At 40.9% G+C, this 27,106-nt stretch overlaps 1 protein-coding gene across 1 annotated transcript; it reads right to left on the bottom strand.

The window, feature by feature from the left end:
* Positions 1-679: 679 nt before the first annotated feature.
* On the bottom strand, positions 680-25,879 carry ctxn1 (cortexin 1). Its single transcript, XM_079575416.1, has 3 exons — positions 25,864-25,879; positions 14,122-14,236; positions 680-2,870 (listed from the first exon to the last, which is right to left on the bottom strand). The coding sequence occupies exon 3, from the start codon at positions 1,887-1,889 to the stop codon at positions 1,509-1,511; it is 381 nt and encodes a 126-aa protein (XP_079431542.1). The 5' UTR covers positions 1,890-2,870; positions 14,122-14,236; positions 25,864-25,879; the 3' UTR covers positions 680-1,508.
* Positions 25,880-27,106: the final 1,227 nt, after the last annotated feature.

Below are 27,106 nucleotides of genomic sequence, written 5' to 3' on the forward strand. Positions count from 1 at the left end.
AATTTCACTCAGTGAGTTCTTGTTTGAAGACTGTATTTGCTAAACAGACCAAAGAGTGATGCTTTCAAAATCACTTGTTTGTAAAACCACTTCTTAAAACGGCTGTTGTATTAGCATTCCTGTTGTTGAATTTTTAACTTAATTTACAAAAGGAAACTTGACTGACTTGAGCGTGGACCTCTGCACTGCTTCACAGCACACAATGTTTATGATATATTCATCTTCTAACCGGGGACCCTTGTATACGTGTATCTTTTATGACTTACTTTATTTGCCGCTGTGTTTTTAAAAAGGCAGTGCATCTTGTGTGCTTTCTGCTGTGCTTCTGTGCCACTTGAAATTATTCTGTTGGCATCTAAATCACAAGACACAGTCTCACTAAATGCTCCTATGACAATCATCCAAGCACAACTTCTGGGCAAAAAAAACAAACAATCAGCCTCTGTCTGTACTTAGACCAAACCAAAAATGACACCAGTCTGTAAAATAGGATTCGATATTGCTACTTTTGTCTAACAGCATAAATAACAATAAAGTAATGTTGGTTCTATTTTTAAAATCTTGTCTGGATTATCCATTTGTCATACCTTTAGTTAGAGTTGATAATTAATAATAATGATAATACAATCAATAATAATAGAGCAGGCATTAAAGATAAAGGTTTTTTAATTCACTCTGACTACATGAATTTTATCAAAAGCATAAAACCAATGATAAAAAAGGTACAAATCACATGAGCTGTGTGCTCTGCCACCTGGCTGCATTACAAGCATCAATCGACACATCCATAGGGTAAAGAGAAAGGACAGAGACATAGCAAAAGAGAGGCTCCAAAACTGGAGTTCAGGGTAGAAAAATAAAGCTTTGATTTACCGAAAGGTTGCAGTTGGCTTCGTTAGCACGCTTGACAGGCTAAAGCAAAGTTCACACGCTCTACAAGAGGTTGCAGTTAGGTTCAATATGGCTTTTCAGTTCAGACATAGACACACAGACTAGAAAGGAAACAACAGACTCAAACTGTTGGGAGCGTGTGACTGTGCGGCCCAAAACTGCCCACAGCTCAGTCTGTCAAGACAACATTATTCACATGGATCTGTGGCTTCTAATAGGCATTTGCACAAAAAAGTGTTTCCAACAGACCCTGCTGATTTAAAGGTGCAACTGCAAATTATACTATTTATATTATTGATTTTTATTTTTACCGATTAGACAATAAAATAAAATAAATAAAAGACTGCAGGGCCACAATGACACACTGGTTTCCAAATATGTTGAATGTTCTTAGCCCTGACATGGCATTCATGGGTTATGTTAGAAACATGACAAGTTAAGGCCGCTTCATCTTTGCCCTGTCCTTTGTTGTTCTCTGGATTCCTGTGTCTTTGTAGTCAAAATTGCCCTGCAGTAAAACCTAAACTATTTTTCTACACCCCCAGAGTCATAATTCAGTATAAATGGGTCTACGGTCTGTAAAACTCTAGCAATGTACAATGCAACATTTCCCCCTGTTACACTAGTGCATAGTCAAACTGCCCCCTCTCCAGCCCCTCCTTGTGGTCAGTCCAGGATGATGCGGGCATGCGGCTGTAAGGGTCCAGCAGGATCCTGAAGCACCTGACCAGCAGGAAGATGAGGAACAGCATGAGGAGGCCCACAAATGCCAAGGCCGTCCGCTGCTCATTGTCCACTCCGACCAGGGCCACAGGCGGGCTGCTGCTGCCCCCCGCAGGGCCCCCCACCAGGGGCGAGCTGGCCGGGGACAGCAGCAACTCATAATCCAGCGTGGGGGCATGGTTCATCCTCCACGGGGCCCTCAGGCACGGCCGGCACACTGACTGGAGTGTGGGTGTGTTCGGTGGGAGCGTGGGGAACAAGGGAAATGTGTTCATGAGATACAGTTATTTTATCAAACCCAATTAGAGAACTTGATAGGAAGATAAATCTCTGCGCTGGACATAAAGCTCAAAACATTTCCAAAAATGTCGTACATATGTGTATATAAATTGTAATTGTAGCGGCTAATGTTATCAAAGAGTTAACCTGATTCTCGTTTTCTCTGCAAAATGTAGGTCTATGATGACAAGTGCAGACAGGCCAGTCCCTAATCTACCCTGACAACTTGACAGTCTCACCCCAGTCTATTGATAAAAACATAGTATGTTTCTAAATAAGAACCCTGTGCTGAAGCTGCTTAACCCTGGGGTGCCTCTTCTTTTGAGTTTTTATGTGGGTCACGCGGCCACATCAGGCCTTATCTTCACTTTGTTCGGGGCTGACAGAGGCGGACAAAACTTCCAGCTGAGACCAACGAGTGTGCGATTGTGGCCAAGGTTGCTGCTGCTCTACAGGCAGCTAATAGATCACAGATGGGTTTCAATCAGCAGAGCCAGATTGGAAACATTGTTGCTTCCTGACTTTCGGTGTTACCAATAAACGTGTGAAAGTGCCTGCATCAGTGGCAGCACTGTTGGGTTGGAGTGTACAAGCATGAGCGTGTGTGTAAGTGGATCACTGGGTCACCGGATCAATGAATACGAAAGCAGGGCATCACCGTGCTGTTGTCTCCTGCTAAACACACCAACTTTTCCACTTTTCGTCCGGTGAGCTGTGATAAGTAGGTCAGAGCTGTCAAGTACTAAAGCCCTCTTTCCCCACTCCCGTTTTGGGATTTCAAAACAGGCTTACTTGACAGGAGCAACAAGGGCAATGAAATGAACGGGGAATTAAGGGAAGGGCATTTCCATGTCCATCATCTGTGTTGAGTCGTCAGTTAGAAGTAGCTTTTGTTGTAGAGATCGATGTGTTCCAGTGGAGCTCCAGCCCTCGCAGCCACGAAGAACATTAGGTCACAGCTCCATTAAAATCAGCATCTGTGAACAAAAGCAAAACCAAATGAGAGTAAGACATTGTCCCACTGAAAGATAGTTTTGATTATGACTTCTTAGGACCTGCAAGCTTTATCAGAACAGTTAAGTGGGAAAAGGGGATGAAGAGCAGGGAGAGATATTTTGCAAACTGTCAAGGTTGGGACCAGGAGCATTTTTATGGGGTGGCCAGGGACAGCACAGGCCATCCCTGTCAGCTACTCGGACGGGCAGAGAAATCAAACTAACATGTTAATAACAAGCTCAATTTAATTTTACATCAATGAACAATATAAATATGTATAATAGTATGAACAAACGTATGCATCGAAGCATTAGGATGCTGAAATGTAAGTACTTAGAACTCCCTGCTTAAAGGGACTATACAGAGTTTAAAAATGTTAAAATAAGTTTTTTCCGGCCCCGACATCTTCCAGCAATGTCCTAATGTGTAGAATGAGCCCAGATCTATTCGTCACAAAATCCTGCAAAATCCTGCACTCCGAATTGCCGTCATGCATGAGCTTAATATAGAAACTGCAGTTAGGCGTAAGACCTGAGGTGACAGTAGTGAGTATATATTGACCAATTTGCATCTAGTCCCTTTAAAGCCTTAAAGACATGGGTCAGTCCTGGAGACACGCTTCCATTGGCACACCTCGTGCAGCATAATCATTGCATAGTTTTGACCAGAATATATTGGAATCTTCTATTTTTTTTTTTTACTTGCCATGTCAAAATATCTCTATCTGTTTGTGCCACCCAAAAAAAATTATATAGATGATTATTTATTGTTTGTATTCAAGTTTGTTGGGTTGGTTCGACACATGTTAATAAACCTAAAGTGCTACAAGCATCTACACATATTGATAGCTGACATGAGCTCAAAGACACAGTGACACATGTCTGTAATGACCCTCAGTTAGTGAGATGATTATAAGATCATTACCGGCACATTAGGGGGAATGGGTGTATCAGTGTGAACAGCGACTGCAGTCTATCCATCAGAGTACTGTTACTGTTTGTCCGTATGCTGACCTCACGTGGTAACAGGGAAGACAAGGGAGAGATTAGGAAGTTCATTAATAATCTACAATCACAGCTCAGGTGGCAGGTTGCTTTTCAAATCATGGAGGGTGCTCTACACAAAGCATTTGGACACACTCATCCGCCTGAGTGGAGCAGCGAGTGGCAGTGGAGAGGACGGCGAGCTGAATAGACTTTTACAAAGAAGGGGTCACAACAAGTTCAAAGGTACAAGTAATGCAGATATACAGTGTTGAAGAACAAAAAGAAGAAAAAGTCATGTACAGAAAAAACGAATGGTAGTACCGTCACTACTATGACTATAGCTACTTTGCTACTTTTAAGTTCCATACTGCTTCAAATTCTTACTGTGACATCCACCATCACTCTACAGTCACCACACAATTACCATTAACAACTATTACAATCAGTAATTACTCCTAACATTTACAATCAAAACGTTTTGTGTCGCTACATCACAACAGCAACTAAAATGTCTGAAAAGTCTGAAAGATATACCATCATAATGTTCTGCAAAACCAAGCGTGCTTTTGGGTTGAAGTATTAGAATATTAAATGACTTTTAAATAAATGTAGCCAAAAATAACCTTGAGACAATACTCAAACAAAGCATAAGAAAGTGTGTAAACTTTGCTTCCAGCTAAACTGACTGTTTTGACCACTGTGATGTTTTCCTGTACAGCGCCTCACTTTGACTCACTTGGTTTCTCTCCACTACTTTATCAGCCATGTCCCAAGGGGGCGCCAGAGTCAGACCCAGCCTGGCAGAATGATGACACACCTGGGAGGAGGGGACAGCGTGTGTGTGAGTTCTGCGCAAACCCAAAAATAGGATGGAAACCTTGAAACTGTGCTGAAGGACGAGGTCTCAACTGATACTGACACACATCAAGAGACGTACGAAATGACTAGTGTGGGAGGGATTTGCTGGATAACCTGGTGCACGTGTACGTTTATGATTTATACACAATCCCTGTTATAATTCAAATCATTAGGCATCAGAATACATCACTATGATGATGCAAATATAAATATAAAAACACTTTCTGAATGCAACATTAAGTTAAAAATATTCAAAGTACTGTTTCATGTTTCATACACATCAAAAAGTTGTTTTCATTTTTATCCCCATTTGGGTTGGGAATGGGTTTGAAAGAACAAGAAAGAATGAATATGTAAAATCAAAAGGCTGAAATCTGATAAAACATGGAGCCGAGACAGTAAGTCAGGGGTAGGCAACGTCAGGCCCGGGGGCCAAATTCGGCCCTCCAGCATAAAACCTTTGGCCCCCAAGAGAATTTTGAAGAAACATTTATTCAAATGGTAAATGGTCTCAACTTATATAGCGCTTTTCCACATACATTAGGCACTCAAAGCGCTTTACAGCAAGGATCCACTCACCCATTCATACTCATAAATCAGAGACCAAATACGTGAAAAGGATTCTAAAAGGTGGAAAATACTGTCAATATTTTCACATTTCCCAGCAAAACACCCCGTTAGGTCATATATTATGTGCAAAACTTATATTTGTAGAAAAAAGGTGCTTTACTTTGGGCTGCAATAATGAGTTTCGGCCCTTGGTGTATTGGCATTGAAGAAAATCAGCCCTCCATGACACAAACTTGCCTACCCCTGCAGTAAGTAATGCAAAACAGATAATATTATTGAACATTAGAAGGACGACCCCTCCAACAAATGTACACAAATGTATTTCTTTTTGATTTCACTTTTGCAGTGGGACGTTTACTTAAAGCACGGTGCAGACCCCATGACAAAGGGAGCACTTGCATCAGTCTTCATCAAAAGCTTCTTAAATGGACAGAAACAACAGCAGTGTCCACATAGGCTCAAACGCTCAGACTGAGATGGAGACATTCTTTAAGAGCCGGTCATCACTCACAGAGCCATTGGTCAGGATAATGTTGGCAGAACTCATCAGGGTAAATGAGGGAATGAAATGGTTAGCTCTCAGGTGAGCAGGTGTCACTGTTTCCCTTCACTGACTCGCCCTTAATTCCCTCCTCACGCTTGTTGTTGTTTCGATTTTCTTAATTTTTTTATTTTTATTGTTTATACTTTTTGCTCCCTAACGTTTTTGCAGCCATTGTATATAAGACACCTCTATTTACTATTTAATCGTTTGCACATTTCCAGTCTATTTTGCAGAGTGTTTCTGAGAGCTGAATGTAACAAGTGAATTTCTCCATTAATAAAGGCTTATCTTATCTTATCTTAGACCCGACTATAGCAGAGGTTCCCAGACTTTTCGTGACACGACCTCCAAAGTCACCAGACCAACGACTCTGGACCCCACACTTCAATATGTAATTTGTATTTTTACAAATTACTTGGAAAATTAGAATATCATTAAAAAGTGTATTCATTTCTGTTATTCAACTTAAACTGTGAAACTAATATATGATCATTACATGCAATGTGAGATATGTATATGTATAGTCTTTATTTGTTATATTTTGCTTATTATGGCTCAGCTTGTAAAAAACCCAAATTTAAAAAATCTCATAAAATTAGAAAATTAGACATTAGAATTAGCCATAATCATCAGTTAAAACAAATAAAGAGTGTATATCCTATATTAGTTTCACATTTTAAGTTGAATTACAAAAATTAACTTTTGAATGATATTCTAATTTATCCAAGTTTCACCTGTATATTTAGATATTTGGCTTGATTTCACTAAAATATGCTATTTTCAAACAAAAAAAACACACGAAATTAATTGTTACAAATTTTAAAAACATTGTCTTGAAATCATCTCACGACCCTCGGAGGTGTCCTGCCCCCCATTTGAGAACCCCTGCTCTTCTGTGTTGTCTCTTGTATTGAGGTAAAGCACTGTGCCCTCTAGCCTATGCTGAAGTAGTGAGTAGTTTGGGTCTCACTGCAAAGCCCATTTAAAGATCATGTTGCACAGTGGCTTGAGTGGCCAGCACTTGCTTCACTGCAACAAAGTCCAGGGTTTGATTCCCAAGCACAATAGTATCCTGACCAACCAATCATGAGATCTACACTCACCCATTGCTCCAGTTGCATAGAAAGATAAATAGGACAAATACTAAAGGCTTATATTCGCTCAATAAAATAAAGTGTTTCAGCTGATTATTTTCCCTCTTCGCTCACCAAAACCAGGCCGCACAGGGTTTTGTAGAGAGACAGCCTTGATTTGCCATTATTTATTGCCTGACTACAGCCACTCTCTGAAAGTAATTAGACTCCTGAAACCAAAGGAAAGTGAGAAAATCGAGGGGGTAACGAAGAGATGGAGGCAAAGGTCCTCAGTCTGAGCCACAGCCTGCACAGAACTGAATTAACCCCTTACAATTTGCTGCTTATAAAGACAGAGTGAAGCTTAGAAACGGGCAACATACAATCTTAAAGACCACAGCTTCAATGCAAATGTGATTTAGACAGCATATATAGCAGGCGAGCTCGTATGTCGGTGGAGGAGCAGCCAGCCTGAATGAGATTGTATTGATGCCCGCCATTGAGCCTTAATGATATTCAGTGTTTAGTGACGTTTTACGCATTAATTCCTTTGGTAAAAGAAAGGTTTATGTTTGTAAAGTGCAGCAATGAGATTTTGGAAAGTGAACTAAAAGCCACACAGTGTTATTTGAGCTTAATATGAATTTACGAGGTATCTAAATTGGTTTGTCACTCACAACAGCAACATTTATTAGTTTCAAAGCTTATAGTTCAATTGCACTGTAGCTTTGTGGATCAGTTACTCATGGACTGTAACTTAGAAGATCCACATACTTATACTTGCAAGGTCTGTGTAATTTTTCAACTGAATTCCATATAATTTCTTTATTACTGATAAATATTTAAGGGATATCAGAGATGAATCAATGCAAGTTCTATTTCCACATAGCCAAGCATGATGGCAGCCAGTGGTTCATATTTTGTTTTTCTCCACATTATGTCAAAATAAACTCAGTTCTCAGCTGCTCCCAATTCAAAAAGCAGAATAAATATCAACACAAAATATCGGATGGTCTTTGAGCCCTTGTATGTTGTTGCCTCATTAAAAACCTGTCTGGATTTGTGTTTTGTTTCATTTATACAGGTTTGAGTAACCTCTCATATTCTGGCAATCTTCTAAAACTTAATGTATTTCCCTTAATCTAGTCGTGGCTCTGCATTTTGTCCTGTGGACCTTTATCAAAGGTAAAATTCACAAAGGGAGCGTGTGCATTTGGTATTCAGCCATTCCTGACCAATCTTTTATCACAAACACACTCCACACTGCTCATCCCTCATCAGTTTGATGTATGGATCGTAGAGGCCACCTCTGCAAGAACTGTTTGCATCAGCTTACAGCAGCTACAATAAAAAAGCATTCGAGATAGAGAAAAAAAATGTAGTAACACAACCGATGGAGCAAAGGACTAAAAGAGAGCCTTTGTGAATCTCAACCGCAGCATTGCGCCTGAGCAGTGTGCACTGTGCAGAGATACAGGCTGGCAAGATGTGAATAGATTCATAGATAGAATAGATTTAAATTACAAAAAAATAATCTTTTGATTAGGTGAATCTGCTGCTGCTGTGTCTGCAATGAACTGATTTTACAATGTACTTTAATGTATTATGTATTTTATTATATTTTCTGGACAAATGTACCTAAATGTGTGAGCAAGTCAAAGGCAAATTTCTGCAATCTTTGTGCATGGTGGACAATAATTTTCAACTCTATTCTATTCTATTAAGGTAAGCTTCAACGTGAGGTCTGCATTCTTCTGTAGGAATAACAAAACTTGTTGTTACTGTTTGAAAAGTGTATTGATTTAAATGCATCAATTAACTAAAATAAACCATTCATTCATCTGAGCTAAGTTAAGGTTAAGGATTTTCCCCACAACAACTGCCACATAGGTTTAAAGTTCAGTTGCGGATATAACTCTTGGTTTCAAAACGAGAAATTCCTCTCTCTTCATGAGTCAAAAAATAATAAGAAAACTGTCTGGTAGCCACCATAACCATAACTGTAGTGGGGACAGCCTGACTACTCGACTCATTATTGCTACAGCGTGATGTAACAGGCTACTGAGAGCCTCGCATTCAGAGTTAATATCTTTGTAATATAACATCTGCACATAAATCAATAGGCTATATTTTAGGACTATAAAAAGGCTAAAGCACACCGGCTGGATTTTATTGCATTCAGTCGTGACTGTGCACTCACTAAATTTCACTTCTTTTCCTGTTTTTACAGCACCTTGGGGCTGACTCAGAGCCACACGGGCAGCAGACACATTTGTCGCTTCCAGCCATCAAGTTCAATGATGCAGTTCTGCTGACAGGCGGCAAAAGTAACCACCTTTTACCTTTCACCCTCTTTCACCCCAGCCTTAATCAACTCTGTCACATGTGGACATCGCTCCCCTCAGCCCTTCTGTGCCACGACGCTTTTGGAACTCAAACTAAACCCTTCAGCCATCAAGGTGAATAAATGTCACTTCACTCATGTCCAAATCCTTCATCATTCATTCATAATGAGACGTGTGGTTCAGGGGTAAATTCCCACCATGAAAATAAAAAATAATTATATGTGGAAGCTGGACACACGCTAGACTATTTCTGAAATCCCCAAAAAGAGACTGAAAACTCTTAAAAATGTAAAAATGTGTTCTTATTAACTCCATTGAGCCTCAAGAATTTCAGTTCGGGTAGTTTCTGTCTTCACCTCATTTGGCTTTAGTGGAGAGGAGGAAAGGCTAAATGCTAACGCCGTGATTGATTGAAGGCCCGCGTGAAGACCAGACAGGTACAAAAGAACATGTCTAAGCTAAGGTAAGAACAGTGGCCTATTCCTTTAAGGCTCCGCTCGGTTCAGAAAAAAAAAAAGCCTTTAAAATACCAGCAGCGGCTGATGAGCTAAATACTGACATACCACAGATATTTTACATTGAATAAATGACCAAATACACTTAAATGACCAATAATGCTTTCGGGTTTTAAAGTTTTGGGTAAATTTTCAATATAAAATGTGCTTTGTACTGACTTCTTGACGCTGAAATGTGAATATAGACACAATTTGGAATTTTTAAATTAATAGACCCCTCCAGGACCACCCTGGGCATAGGTGACCCAGACGGCGGAGGGGGCGGCGAATTGCGTTTTCATTTTTGAACTCCATGAGGTCTGTGCTCCGGCCATCTACAACATGGACGATTTTCGGACATACAGTAACTTTGGACAGAAAGTGACAGAGACTTGTGTAACATCGCGGTGAATATTCGTAAATTTGCTTCAGACGTAGAGGTTCCTCCTCCAATATTGTGGCCCATTTCATAATCGCACATGATTTTTCTTTTTAAATGAATAGATAATCATAATGTACCAACAGGACTCACATCTGAACACAATTTTGTTGACAAATAAAGTGTCTCCAAAAGGATTGGGATAGTAAAACAACGCAAAAAAATATATAGAAAAAAGGCTTTGTCCACTAGAGAAACACACATGGAATCAATAAATTTATATTTTTAATGTTTGTTTTTTTTCCTTTCTTTTTTTCAATCTTGCCTAGGGCCGGTCACCTCCTCCATGTTTAATTAAATAGTCTCTGCAAAGAAAAACATATAAGAACAACATAGAGATCAGGATCCACAACAATTATAATTTTGCAGAGCACAGTGAAGTTTCTAAATTCAGAAAATTCCTGAGAAACCCTGAGTGTCCCAGCCATCAAGGTGAATAAATGTCACTCATGTCCACCTCCCCCGCCATCTTTTATTCACAAATCACACACATGAAATATTCACGCCGTGATGAGGCCGCTCCACAAGTGGCAGTTGATGAATATGTGGTTGCAGGAGTTTTAACGCGGGAGATCATTTATTTCAGAGGCAGTGGGGGAGGTAAAGATGGTATAGGCGCCACCGAGTCCTATAGCTCACCTTGTGGGACCCCCTGCCTCTGTCACAATGGCTAACAGTGCAGCCCACAGCAGTGCAGAGGTTGAGAGGCGGTCACATGAAAGATGAGGCAAGAAAAAGCTGCAGAGAAAGAGGGATGGATGCGGGGAGGAAAGGTCGCGAGTGGAATGGTAATGCCTGTGATTCACGTCTGCATTCGGACCCAGCAGACTGAGGAGGATATCCAGGGACTGCGAGGGGGTCATCGGGCATCAATCACTCCAGGCAGCGGGATCAAGAGGACGGAGGCAGAGAGATGAGTGAAGGGAAAATACTCTAAGGTGGGGTTGATATGGAGATGTCAGCAGCACCAAAGTCAGAGACAGCACTTTCTTCCTACCAAGCAGCAGTTCAGTAAAGCCCACTGGGACGGAGCCTGTGCCAACTGGCTGATACATTATACTATGTCCGATCCAAATAAAAGCCGTCCACTGTTCATATGGACCCACAGACACACCAACAGCCTTAAAAGCATGCACAATGTTCTCATCTATAATCTACAGCTACACTTGACCAAACCTAGTTCACGATCTTAAAATGGGGTCCCAGGGGTTGCACTGAGGTTAAGCGGTGCTGAAGGACTGGTCACAGGCAGAGAGCACATTTCCCTGCAGGGACATCATCAAAAAGCTTAACATACAGGCCGTTTCTTTTATGACCCCTTGTTTTAGGAGGTTTTTCAAATTATTTTACAACAATTTAACATTTCCTGAACCTGCATTTCTCTTTTGTTCGTTCAAATGAGACATGTAGCCATTTGTCCTTTTATCTCCCCCGTCTACGTGACAATTGTCAAGGCAATCCCTTCACCTTTTGCCACACAGCAAGATTTCAACAAAGAAGGGGTCTAAAATGCTGATTCTGAGCAGAAATGAGTTTGCTCAGCAGGGAGATGCTGAATACTTTGATCCCCGTTGATAAAGACAGTCAATGGGGAGACCCATAAGTACCGATTAAACACTGAGCAAAAGTCACAGCAAAGGCATGGACATATCACCTTCTTAAAGAGGAGCAGCGGCAGCACGTTTGGGCTAATTTGAAAATGACAATGGGATCAAAAAAAGGATAGACAGAGAGCACTGAGGGATTGAGAGGCATAAAATGAAACTGCAACAATAAATCCAAGACTACTGCAAGTTTTAAAGCTAATTATGTAGAAGATAAATATTTGACATCAGCTGTCATTGATGGTTTCACAAGGTTTCGAGGTTGAAGGCTCTTCTTTCTGTTGTCCATAAAACATGTCATTCTGCACCACGGTGGTGAATGCTGTGAAGCAAGGTTTATTTGTATGTTTTTTATCAGAGAGGAGAAACTTCGCACATCAATTACTAAAGGCAGCTGCGTAGGAGATGAGGGAATATCCCAGCATACAAGAGTAAAAGTAATAATACCTCCCGCGCACTGCCAACCTTGCAAAAGTAGTTTATTAGGATTAGGTCAACGTTTTGGTTTAATTTGCCTGATGAAGGTCTCAGGACCAAAACGTTGACCTAATACGAATAAACTATTTTTGCAAGGTTGGCATTGTGCGTGTATTATCATTTGTACCTATGTTTTTTAATCAGAAGGCAGGTTCTCTATGATGCTATGAATAATGGTACTAAATGCCCTATTAGAAAGTCAATGCACTGTCAAGTAAAATACTTTTGGAATTATGTGAATCTGTTTATTAAGTCATACAGTTACTATAACAAAGCCATAACTTGTCAAAAAAGCAATTTCCTTATTCTGCACAAATGTGTGGATGAAGGCTCCAAAAAGAGACAGCAGCGATTGTGCTCTCTGCAACAGTATCCACTAAGAGCACATCCTAATGACAGGTTGGCTTTGAGGGTAAAGCCAGATTTCTCCTTCCTCTCCACTCTTATTACATGGCATTACACCATGAAGAACTTCCTGACTATCAGCACCACTACACAGCTATTATACTGGCTGGAAACAAAAGGCGACAGGACTAACATGTTTTTGGGCCTCCTTAAAAATGGACAGGAAATGTGTTTTTTGTAAGAACAAGATTAATGACCCTAAAATAAAACAGTGAAGTTTAGGTACTATGACTCAGATGACAGAATTACATTTGAGAACATACTGCACTGCTCATGGTATCTGAACATTGCTTTGACTGTATGGTTTTTATTGAGCTGACACAGGCTGCAGTAAATAATACATTAATAACAACATTAATCCCAATTAAATAGAGCTGTCTCCATGTAGCATTTTAAACTATGCAAATTAAAGAGACTTGTCCAGCATGACCTTCTGGTTAATAAACCTTCACTACAGACATTGTAAAAGATCTCTTAGCCTTTCTGTGTAAAGCTGTTGACCCACTCACCACTGAGTATCCTTTACATCTGTGCGGTTTCAAGCTGGTCTGAGACCAGCACCTGTGCCTGTTCTATCTGATGATCCTACATCCAACCTCACATTACTCATTAGTGTTAACAAGGCCACTCTATTATTCAACAGTTGTCACTGTAATGTGAGACAAACTGGATGGATGAAAGAGGCTGTGCTACATCCAGCGCCTGGCACAGATTTCTAGTGAGCAGCGTTAAAGGATGGACCGCACCTTACGGGCCAAACAGATCAAATTACACATTAAGTGACCAAAGATTTGGCTATACTGTATATAAAATCACTTTCACGACTAATGGCAACAGAAGTGCAGATTCAACAGTTTGCAGCCCAGATTTACCCCCTGAGTGACAGCTCTAATTTGCATGGACATGTGTAGGGGTGTACGTATGTGTCGATATGCTGCCATGGTATCCTATGGGTCTGAGAAGAGGAACATTGATTAGTCTCTCCATATTTCTGAAGGTGTCTCTCTTGGGGCTTAAAGGAGAGAAAATGCATTGGCATTGTCAAAGTAATTTCATGGCACATTGGTCCATGATGTGATAACCTGGTGGGTTTGTGCTTTTAAATAAATCACAGTAAGCAGTTTTTGACAGAGGCTCAAAGTCACGACATGTATGTTCCTAGAAAATAATTGAACGCAATTTCTGTCAAAAATATTGCACGAAATAAACACAAAAACAGTCTCACAGTATTAAAATCCTGATCGGTCAGCTTTTCCCCCCAATCCTGTATCACCTTCTAATATGCAAACATTAAGGCTTGTCATTGGGCAGAAGTCTGGATACTGTCAGACTTAAACATGTTAAGGATTTTTATCGAGAAATGTTTTCAAGTGAAAACAATTTAAAACTTTGCTTCAGTATGAATGTCTTGGATATGTCACTGCATTTGCCACTGACCTGACTCCTCCTGTCGTCCTCCAGTCCAGTGTGCGCCGGCTGCCTCAAACTTCACTCCGTGGCTCTCACCCGTCTCTCTCCTCCACTGATGTTGCCGCTGCTGCTGAGAGTGGCTCTGCTTTGAGAAACACAAGGAGGCAGGCACAGACTCTTACAGCTCCCCACCCACTCCGGCATCCCCCAGGGCTCTCAGCCAATCACAGCTCTCATCTCCATACACCAAAACACGTTGCGATATTCATAACAGAAACACCCCTGAACACAGACAACTGAGGCCTGTGTCTGAACTTTCATATGCAATACAACAGATTTGGAAATACTATGATCACTTTGAGAAAGAAATTATACTATGTCATTGTTTTCCCAGCTTCAACATGTTGATGATGAGTTGAAGATAGTGACAGGGTTGAAGGGTAAGTTACATTACAGTCAAATTGGTAACAGAGTTGTATGTAATGGGTTGTGATTTTTCTTGCAAAATGGCTGCTGTAGTGCATACTGAATGTCAGAAAGTGAGCACAAGGTATGCATGAGATTCAGAATCAACGTTCATTTTTAAGATAACAACTTTTTAAATAAATTGTCGTTTTCTGACTTTTCATTTAGGTAACAAGGTTGAGACATTAAGATTTACAACTACATTTTCACTGAAATCATTAAAATAACAAATAAGAAGTTAGCCATAAGCCTGTTTCTGCTGTTGTGGTTGGCTTTTTGGTAACGGGGATGAATTCAGGGACACAACTAAACAGTGTAGTTTCAATATTTGATGATAGTATTTTTGAAACATACTATTATGAACAAAATAAGCACAAATGGTTCTTCATATTAAAATATATGCATGTTTTTCTAGCCTTCATTGTAATATTCCAAGTTTATTTTCATCAAAGGCCATCGGGGATAGCCTGGCCAGCCATACTATTCTCTGTTTATTCTAAACTGGAGATTACTTTCTTTTGAATATATTTCAAACATAAAGACAAAGAACCGTGTATGGCTGGCCAGGCTGCATTGGGATTGTAATTACATTGTAAAAAAGGACACATCTCAATGTATAAATCAGGCTGTTGATACAGATTTTTGATATGTGGTAGATAAGATAAACCCAAAAGAATCATGGGGATTCAAAAGGTCAAATTTGAAGTGAAATTACCCAAAAATGTCCATCTGTGTTGAGTTAGTGCTCCATATGTGGTTTGTATTCAGAGTGGGAGTAAGAAGTATAACACTCCTGGTTTGACTAACTTTCTGATATAAGAGAAAGGTAAGTTTTAAATCTGAACACAATAGAGAGTGCTGTCTCTGATCCTCAGCTGATGGCGACTGTGTGGGCGCCGCTGAGACGTGTGCCTGCCCTCTGACAGCACAGCAGGACATACATCTATTATCACTGCGCTACGTTTAATTAAAGCCATTTTCTCTCTCAACAAAATGGCAGCTTCACATTAGGAGCATAAAAATGTCTCTGGGTTTTGAAGTGGCCGCGTGGGCGTGCCTGAGCGCATTCCAGTTATGGATTATGCCTTTCCCAAGTGCATGTTAAAATGTAGATGGGCAATCAATGAATTTACCAGCGTGTTACTGCAAAGGCTTGTGTGTAAATCCATATTTTATGATTTTTATCAAAAATTACAGCTTGAAGTTTAGTTTCTGCTCATTTGTGTCCAGATGAGTATGTGTGGATGGATATTTTATTGGCCTATTCTGTATCCAAAACATTTAGGTATTTGTTAGTGGATTATTTTGGGCAAGAATTAAGGAAAATCACTGAGCTGTTTATTTTGTGACTTTGTGAAATAAAGGCGTCTTTCTTCTTGAGCTGCAGTTCTGAGAATCTTTAATCTTTGAACATAAAGAAACAGTTTGGGGTCTTTGCTCCTGATTCGTGCCAGCGTGGGTGTGTGGGTGGAGGGGCTGGTGGCCATGGCCAATCAATAAGGCTGATAATGAGATCTGAAGGGTGTCATTACAGCAGGCCCTTGGGCATGAAACGCCTCCTCTTCCGTAAAGAGCAAACTTGTCTCTTCTCGCCTGAGCAAGCAACCACCTCATTAACCTTTGGAGCCAGCACAACACTGACCATGGACATTCACTATTTCCCTAGTTTGTTCTCCTGTTTTTGTTTATGTATGGACCACTGGGGGTCCATACATAAAGTTGATGCTGAACTGTAAATACAAATACAAGCAGGGACTTTTGGTCACAGAGGATGGGGAATGCACTGTCAAGTACGTTAGAAAATGCTGATCTATGATTTTTTTTACACTCAATCAATTTTCAAATAAGAAAGAATGAGCAACAGAACAGTAGTGATCATAAAGGGATTTGAGCAGCAAAAGGCAACACATGGCATCTTGTGCAGTGTAAGCCAAAAAACAAGCCAGTATAGTCTTAGAAAACCTTTTGGTGAATAATCACATGACTAATTTCCCCTTGTCCCCGACTGCCTGCCCCTTGTGGCAATAATTCCAGCTCTGGCGGAGACAACACACACAGATGGATTATCGCAGTGCAAAACCGATGGCCAGTGTTTTCAAAGTGAAAGTGAAAAGTGAGCAGGGTGAGTGAAAGTCATTAGAACCTCTGGGAATCATACGGGCCTGTTTGGAGCCACTGACCTTCACATCCATGTCACTTCCCCCGTGGTGCATTTAAGTGTATGTCGGTACTATAGGGGTCCGGCTGATTGAGTACGGCACTGAGCAAAGTTTAGAACAGCAATGTCTCGGTAAAAGGACATTCATTTAATTTGTACAAGTGAACAGGAGTCATTGGAGAATCTAACACTGTATCACTATAGCAATGTGCCATAAGATAAGAAAATAACAGATACATAATCTACTCAATGTCATGATATAGCCTATGTATGTCACTTAAGATTTAATAGCAATTTACAAAATGTCTACATTGTAAAGTCGTTTATGTCTTGTTGAAAGTATCAAAACGAATTAAAGTATGTGTAAGTTTTACTGTGCCCATAGGGAAATTTGTCCACAGTCATGCTTCCTGGGCAGCTCCTGGGCAGAACGTCAGGTGCAGTAGGAGACTGTGGAGCATTATCTTGGTCAGAATTGCCTAGATCAAAAATATAACTTCTAGAAAAGATCACTGGAGACACCGTGTCGTACCATTTCTCAGCTGTACTGTTTTGGGCCTTTACTGCCCGGATTTGGATGGATTGGATTTGGATTTTAGATGAATAACTAAAAGCTCATTGATAAAAGAATAAATCTAAATGAATTGCTGCAGTTAAAACACGCGGCATCAGCATTTACCCAACACCTACCTTGCATGCATAAGCACACCGTACAAGTAAACAAAGGATTATCCAGTAGCTCTAATTGCACATATCTATTCCTTCACAAACTCCTTCTACGGGTAGATGCATAGAATTTCACGGATCTGCACAGCCAACACTCGCGGGATAGGAAACATGTTTGTGTGTCATCTACTGTACATCGCCTGCTGAGGACAGACCCTGAGCCAGACTATGGGGGAGGTGATTGGCCCAAAATGTTTAAACGTTTGCCCGTCAGCCCTGTTAATGAACTGACATTCATCACACATTTCCCAAATCCACCATGGTCCCCCACTGTCCCAGGCCAAGCTCACTGTGGGGAACTCACTCACCTCCACAGTTCCCCACCGGTGCCCCCTGCCGACCCTATCTTCACGCTCCAATTCATATGCTATTTTGGTTTAATTACTCTAAATGTCTGCCCAAAGGTCTTGAGTAGCAAGCAGCCTTGTCGGTCAGATAAGTGTCACCACAACATTTATGCAAATATTAAGTGCTAAGTTTAGTTTTAGACAAGCATAGTAAATTCCATCAAGCGCATGCCCATCATATCTTATGACATAAATAATAAATTCCTTTATTTATGGCACATTAACTTAACCTCTGACCTCCCTAGAATTAAAAAGATGTATTTTGTGCCTGCAGACATTAGCATAGGCACTTGAGCCGGCTCAGTTAGCTGTAATAAACAATCCCTGTGAATGTGGGAAGCAAGGAAACACAGCTGGGTGCCTTACAGAGAGCAATATGGTATCTATATTAATCTCATCTAACACAAGGGTGACTGCATTAAAGAAAAGTTGTCATCTCATCTACACTACTATTGCTCCCTGTAGTGGGAACAAGAGCACAGGTACAGTTAGCAAAGCAATGTGAATGTGAGTTTACAAGCGCGTGTGTATGTGTGTGTACGTGTACGTGTGTGTGTGTGTGTGTGTGTGTGTGTGTGTATGTGTATGTGTGTGTGTATGTGTATGTGTGTGTGTGTGGAGGGGGGTGCTAGAGACTGGTGACTGATGATGCGCTGCTTTAAATTTTCTCCACACGATTACCGTCAACACAGGATTAATTCAGACTACATCTCATGTTGATTGATCATTTCTATGAATTAATTAAACAAATAATAAATATATTACAAGCAAGTGAAGCTGCACCAGACGAGCAATCAGCCTTGTCCCCTGCAATGCATCACTTTCATGTTTGGTATCTGCATTTTCTTTTTTTCCACCAACTGTAAGCGAAGTGCCCACACATGTTAACTTCATTCAACGCTCACTGTGGCGCTTGTGGGAAATCGCTCAGAGCACTGCCCTCACTCAGTGCGGCTGTTTAACCCTCCAGCACTTCTTTACAAAGCCAATAAGTCAATAGGTTCTCTCTACCGGTGATTAACAAGGGCTCAATTGATCCATGCCAAAGCTTAAGGTATTGAATGTACACAGAATACTGGATCCTATATCAGCATCAGGAGGGTGACAGATTGTGTTTATGAAATTTTTATCACAACACCGCTGTTGGGCCAGTTTACAGCTATGTATTCCTATCTTTACTACTACTGTTGATAGATACTAAACATCTCCAACAGCGAAGGTAAGTCTGTCTAGAAAAGATAATGTGTTCCTTTTCAAACTTGAAAACAAAGGCATTTACCTCATTTTCCCAAACGCATAAGTTAGGGTGCAGGATTGTTGCTTCATCACATCTTTTTCAAAAAGCAATTACAAAGTTCTGGCAGCAATGACAGCAAACTAATGAAAACATACATTTTCCACATAATTATGAGGAAATTTAATCCAGATGGTAATTACTAAATTTGCCAGGATAATTTACTAACTGGAAAACATGTCTATTAAATTAAATGGTTAGTGTCGTGTTCTCCACCTGCGAGAGGTGCCACTACACACAACAGACGAACTACAACAGTGGCTCTCAAACTTTTCACACTAAGTACCATCACATTCAAATATTTTTTCCTTTCATGTATCATAGGACAAGATCAAACCAGGTTTAAATAGGGTCTAAAATAGACCTAAATTGGACTAAATTATGTCTAAACTATAGATGTAAACCGTGTTCAAACAGTACCTAACCTTATTGAAATGATCTCTAATTAAAATCAGTAAAGTCTAAAATTGCAGGTGACCCTGAGTACCACCTGAAGAAGCGATATATGTTTGACACAGACATAACCTTTGCAAAAGAAAGAACATGATATGTAACATAAAGGGACTAGATGCAAGTTGGTCATTTTTATACTCACTACTGCCACCTCAGGTCTTATGTGCAACTGCAGTTTCTACATTAAGCTCGTGCATGACGGCACTTTGGACCTGAATTATACCTTTTTGAGTGACAGTGCAGGATTTTAGAGGCAGTTGTGGTGAACAGGTCTGGGCTCATTCTACACATTAGGACATGACTGGAACATGTAGAGGGAGGAAAATGCATAATTTTAACATTTTTAAACTCCGTATAGTCCCTTTAATGAGTAAAGAAAGGAATATTGCACTCTGCTTTAGAGCTGAATGCTGCTGACACAAATCTTTCAGCGTAGAGCCTTCTTTCTTCTGTTGTGTTTAATTCATCACTAGAGTCTCGTCTCCAGGTGTTGCCGCCCTGAGCAGTGGCAGTCACTGGGGCAGGAGGACACCCTGACCTACTTGGACGTAGTTGTGCCCCCTGTGACTGCTGCTGAGCTCACCCCAACTAGGCCACAACAGATTCACCCCTAAAAGCTTAAACACTGGTGGACTTCGAATGAAACATTAACTTTTGTTTGCTTAGATTAAAAATGGCACATGTGAACAGTCAGCTTCCTCAGCTGTCTGTTGTCAGGCAAAAGTATAACCATTCTGTTGTCACATAGACTTAAAGTGCAGATCTTATGCCAAGGTCTAAGGAGTTATTAAAAATTCAGAACTGCCTCAGTCCTTTTCATCAGTCATGAGAAATACAGGGTTCCTAGAACGAGTTTGGGCAGTGAGGCAATTTTGATATTTTTGTCTGCCACTTAATTTCCCCTTCTTGCATATTTTATCTACATCCTCCTTAATTCTACATTTTCTACCTTTCCTGCCGCCTCGTGAGCATAATCCATCTCAGAATCTGACTTTAATATGCTTTACAATGGAACATGAGGCATTTATCACAGCATGGCACTGCCCTGGACAAAACTACACATGCAGCATATTTCATAGCCCAGTGAGCTTGAGCTCGATCACTGCTGTGGCAAAGCTGTTAATGCTGCTATTTATTCAGCCAACCTGAGACAAAGCTGTCAGGACTACAATTTGACACTAGGAGGCTGCTGAAGACATTCCCGCATGCAGTCGGGGGGCCTCTGACAAACCACATAAAAGTCAAGTAGTTTGCATATTTTGTGCACCAGCAAAAAAAAATGCTGTATTGTGCAATTGTTGGAGGGCATAAGGCTGCACAATATATCGCAAAAAATATCGTATTGCAATATTAGATGATACAATATCTTCATCTGACTGAGACAATTACCAGTTTTTAGCAAACAAGTAACTAGTTTGCTAAAATCTAGTTACTTGTGATTTGTGTTAATTACAATGGAACATTTCGTCATGAAAAGGTTTAGTAAAATATCGCAACAATATCGTTATCGTGATATTGCGCAGCCATATCGCATATCGCAAGTTACTTCAATATCGTTCAGCCATAGTAGGACATAGACCTATGATTTCAAACAGCAGAAGAGGAATTTATTTACATGTTCTCCCCCATGACTCGATGGGTTTCCTCCATCCTTTCCAGTTTGAGAAACTGAAGCAGCATGAAATAATGTACATGTGGTGCAAAAACTTGAGCTACTTCTGACCAACCCTCACAAGGGGATGGGTCACCCGCAAACCGGCCACTGCTCCTCACATATTGTCTTATAGGAAATGAAGGATAGGTCAAAAACAGATTACATATATCCCTGGCAACCTATTGCATCAGCAAAGGACCAAACACCCAACGTAGTCACTTAACTGTCTAATGTCTACAGTACTGCCTGAAGTCCACAGTGTCAGTAGTGGGTAGGTCGGTTGAGGTAGTGGTAGTGAGTCTCAACAGCCCATGACATTAAAATATCAGAAACAACATTTTGCACGATACTTTGGGCAGTGAAGTGAACTCAATTCATTTATAGTGATTGTGGTAGAGTTTGTGTCTTCCATATTCCAGATAACATTCGATGTTGATGTTAATGTTAATGTCTATGCGATAAGTAGGTTAATGGGACTATGATGGATACTGGAGAAACGTCTTTAGGGAAAACTTCTTTTACCCAATATCATTCAGGCACTGCTTTTAAATGACTCCAATTAATTTTTTGAGGCATGATTAGCTTGATGCCTCTGGAGACCAGAAAGGCAGATTTTCTATGCCAGCTTTGGATACGAAAACGCAAACATAAAACACTATATAGTACCCACTGCGCAATGTCCCCCTGAGTCTTATTACATTACTGTCACCATAACCATTTGTGAAACGACTAGTCCGAATAATAACGATGCCAAAAAATATATACAGTAATAACTTTTTTTCCACATTCGACTATGACTTGCTTCTTAGCATTTGTTAATCTCTTTCTTCAGTTTTGGGGTTCGTCCTTATTGCACGCAGTCACTGTTCTGCACTCCTCTCGCAGCTTCACGCTCCACCCTCTGCTTCCTCAAATAAATCACCTCCTGTCTGTCTCCCTGACCCTGACCTTGATAACTATTGATGAGAAGACGGAACTCTTTATTCACAACCTCATCTAGCTGTCAGGTTGACGGAAAGACTGGAGCAAACCAACCATGGCGATCACACACTGGCAAAAGATGAGTGAGGAAAAAGATACACAGCCATCGCCTATAAACCTCTGCTCATAAGGATTAAGGCTTGAATCGATGTCCTACTCTAACCTTCCTCTTTGGACAATCACAAGCTTTTCAAGAGCAAGTATAGGCTCCTCTGAAGGGACGTATTCAGTGTAGTGGACTAAACAAGCCGTGTAAAGTTTTCTAAAGTATTAGTAGCAGAGACAGCACCTCCTAATCCGAGGCCAGGGTTCTCCATCGGAAAAAGGTGGCTTGCCCACTCCAGGTCGGTGGAGAGTCCTTGCCTCAAGTAGAGAAGTGTCTGAAGGTCTTGTTCACAACAGAGGGATGGATGGAGTGTGAGATTGACAGACGGATCGGTGCGGCGGTGGTAGAGATGCGGTCGCTGTATCGGACTGTTGTGGTAAAGAGGGAGCTGAGTCGGGGGGCAAAGCTCTCGCTCTACGTTCTCACCCGTATCTATGGTCATCTGGTTAATGATCTGGCTAAGACAAGATCGGCCGAAATGAGGTTCCTTTGCAGGGTGGCTGGATGCACCCTTCGAGATAGGGTGAGGAGTTCAGTTACACGGAAGGAGCTCAGAGTAGAGCCACTAGTCCTTCACGTCGAGAGGAGCCAGCTGAGGTGGTCCGGGCCCCCTGGGCAGGTGTTCCGTGACCCAGGACACGCTGGAGGGACTATGTCTCTGAGCTGGCCTAATGTTGCGTCGGGATCCCCCCAGAACAGCTGGAGGAGGTGTGGGTGGATAGGGCAGTTTGGCATCCCTGCTCAGACTCCTGCCTCCGCAACTTGACTCCCTTATAAAGCGCAAGATAATCTATGTATGGATGATCATTTTCTTTTCAAATACTCGTGTGTGGATCCTTATTGTTTGCACCTATGAAACTGCACTTTGGACCATAAATAGACAAACATTTATTGTGCAGTTGTAGTTCTCAAAAAACACTGCTGCAAAGGGCTAGGATACACGTTGATATATGATGAACGTGGAGTCATTCATACACAGGCAAGCTGAGGGAAGTATATTGCCCAAGAACACTGCTGGTCGGAGCTGGCATCAAACTGCCAACCGCTGGGTTTTCAGGACCAACATTTTACGACAGTGTTAATAATTATCTTATGTCACAAGAAACTTTGCCACTTTGTATCTAAAGGTCTGCTAAACGGCACTTAATCGCCACATTAGAGTCGTTGATGAAAGGAACAGCGGGGGCGAGTGGCGGCACAGTCAGCACCTGCTAACCGCCCTGCTCTGTTCTGATTTACTCCCATAGATTAGCTGTCACCGGAGAAAAAGCGTGACACAGTGTGGACCCAAAGGACTCATAAGGAAAAGGAACAAAGGAGGCGCAGATGAGTCACTGGATAACGGGTCAGCGTGTAGGCCTAATGGAGGTGGCAAAGTCGACATGCAGCACTGGTTGATTTGTCACACAGAGGTTTAGAGTGATACTAAATATTATTTATAACTCAATAGTTCAATGTGATGAAGGCCTAAAAGAGGTACATTTATAGGGCTGAAAGTGAGAGTTGTAACATAATCATAAAACTAAGAAAACTTATAAGAAATTTAAAACGTCAAGTTATTAACAAAGTCAGCGAATGTCAAAATAGCTCAATCTCAGCAGAGTCTTACTTTGTATAAAACCTGCAAACCTTGTATGTTTAGAGCTCTACAAAACATAATCTAAAATTTAACCTGAAGTGAAAGCCTAATTTCACGTCTGTGACTATTGTGGACGGGAAACAGAGAAACCATAACAGAACAGCCTATATTACCTTTTACACTCTGGCAACAATACACTGACCTATTGATTCTCCAAAATGACTTCATCTGACGTTTCTGTGAGAATCTATGTTTGCCTGGTTTAGAGGTTGTATTTCCAGCGTCACTCTCTCACCTGAAATTTCCCCTGCAGAGGCTGTGCTCCAGCCGCCGGGGACACTATAAATCTTCCCACATATCGGGCCTTTTGAATGGGAACAGTAAACAGAGCCGGCTGCTGAGGGAGGACAGAGACGGCCAGATCAATAGAAACAGCATTTGCTTCAATTGTTTTTCCTCCTCTCAGCAGAATCCCTGTTCTCATAAAGAATCTGCTTGTTGCAATTAAACCAGACCCGCTGATGGTGTCTGGGGTGGACAGCGTATTACATTTAGAGAAAGGAGGTTGAAGAACGATACAAGATAATGGGGAGCATTTGTGGATGTGGATGTTTTGAATACATCATATTCAAACAGGCTAGTATTATTTATTTGCTCTGTAATCTGACCATTGATATTTGATGTTTTAGAACTTGATGTATTTGGAAAACAGGAAATTCAAACATATCTTCTTTGTGATTGTTACTAGCAAGGCAATCTGAGCACTGAACTCATCAGACCTTTAAAAACATTGAGAATACCACTTCACAACATCAGCATTTTGAGCATTTTGAGACACACAGACCCCTTAGTGACTGTCTCAAGCAATCAGGAATGTTCTATACAGAGAAAGTCAGTCTGGCTCTGGTGTGGCTGGCTGGGATAATCAATTTTAGAAGCTTTATTTAAAAAAAAAAAAGGTGAATCACTGCAGTGCAAAGGCAACAATATATTACAACAACTCTACAGTATATGCACAATTTAGCATTGAATTATGATGGTGGTGTGGTGTGAGGGCTCTGAGATCTACTTTTCTGATGACGTTAATCAGACTGTCTAGTGCTCCTGCTGCCTGACCTGGACCGACCCGTGCGCGCCTATGTGGGATGGTGCAAGTGTTGATTATCAGCTGTGGCGCATGCAGACTCACACTGCTCACCCCTCTCTACTGTCCTCCTCCATTGTGTCTGCTGTAATGTTGTTCCAGGCAGCTCCAGCACGTCCACAGTCTTGCCAGTCTAAAATGTGGAGAGGGGCCGGCAAGAGCACTCCACCACATTACTTGCTGAGCCCGCACTCTCACACACCCCTTACAATTTCCTGTTTGTGTTTGTCACTTATTTACAATTCTAAACAAGAATCCTGTGCCAGTCCGGACTCCGGCCTGTCTATCTCTGGATCTCTGTGCTTTTATTAAAGGTAAAGATACAATTTCATAACACATGTCAGTGCTTGGCTGCCGCTTGTATTTCAGGCTGATCTTATGGGACTGGGGCAATATATGAAAATGAGTTAAGGATATGTTGACCGCTACCTTTTCAGCAGGATACAAAGCTCTTCAATATGAGATCCCAAACACTGTTATGGCAGTAATAACAGAAGGAACGATATTAAAAGATGATGGGGATAACCTGTGACACAATCTGTCTGAAAAACCAATGAAAACTACAATTTCAGGTTCCGTGACTTATATGTTGTGCTTTATCTAAACAGTCTATAAGCAGTCGGTCTATATTGCAAGATGATAATGAATAAAAAATAGTAGTAGAATAATAAACACCGCTGAGCCTGACAGGTTAAGATGAAGCCAGAGTAAAACCAAAGTGTGAAAGCTAAAAGATGATCTAACTCTTATAAGTCATCTGCAACTGTCATAATTTGAGGTACAAAGAGCGACACGTAGTACATTATTTGAATTTGTAAAACCAAAAAACATTGTAGCTGCATCACATATAAAAGGCAGTTACCTTGGTATTTTTCCCAAATGGCATCCCCTTTCTTCTGCCCAGACACAGCTCTGCATAATCCACATGGCATTCTGCTGAACAAAGCACTGCTGTGGTCATCTGTATGAATACAAGGTGCACACTTACAGTATGTAATCTGAACACACTAACATAACAATGCCCTGCTGCACTAGCCTGGCAAGCCATACTCACTTTCTCTTCTTTTATATCAGTAAATATGGGTCAGGGTGTGCACCTTGAACAGGTTGAACACCGAGGTTGAATAGACAACAACCTTTATAGGAAATTCTTCTGATCATACAAGTTATTGCACAAATGGGAATTCACTAAGAAAAAGAATAATGCGGTATTAAGATAAAGCATCATCTGATGCATAGAATCTTCAGGGCTGGAAACACACCTACTTAAAAAGCACAAGAGAAAATGCTGGTGAAATACCCTCAAGTAGGGGAGCCTGTGGGAGCACAAGGACAGTGTGGTTAATGGCCCATCAGACACATGACAGAGAACAAGGAAATGGAGCGGATGTTCAGAAAAAAGACGTCAGGATAGGACAGGAAAAAGCACTAGATGTGTCTCCTTTTGTGATGCTAAGATGAGTAGTCACTGTCATGGCATTGTTTTATTACTTTAGACAGATTTAGATTTTCAAATATGTTTTACACCAAGTTATCCATGGACAAACTTGAATTGTTTAACAAATAATAGTTTCTCTCCCACATGCTGGTCACTTACTTAAGTCTACAGTATGTGACACTCTTGGCCTACTTTCTTCGGACTGGACTTGACTCAACTCCTGTTTGTAGATGAATGTAGCACTCAATAGATTTCCGTGGCTTCCCAGTGACACTTGCAGGAGAAAAGCCGGTAATTGAGAATACAGAATAAGATGTGATTATAGTACATTGAAAAAAATGCTGAGCTTCTAGCTTTTTAAATATCACTGGTTCATCTTCATTGTTAAAAGTGCACCATTCAAAAGTTTAAAATAGAAGTTTATATTAATATGTTTTTGACCTTTCAGTGAACCAGCGACTGCTTGGGTGGTCAGCATAGCGTCTTTACTTTCCATCCCGATGGCCTGTAGGGCCTCCAGGATGAATTGTTTTTTTAGGTTTTCTCTGATGATTGAACCGTATCCATGGTTACATATGCATTCCATTTCGAAAACCTACCAGAAATCCTAAAAAAAAAAAACTCCAATAAAATGTATCCTGAAGCGTTGTAGGAGCCACCGGGATGG

Source organism: Gobius niger, assembly GCF_951799975.1.
Source record: "Gobius niger genome assembly, chromosome: 17".
In the NCBI taxonomy this organism is placed as follows: domain Eukaryota; kingdom Metazoa; phylum Chordata; class Actinopteri; order Gobiiformes; family Gobiidae; genus Gobius; species Gobius niger.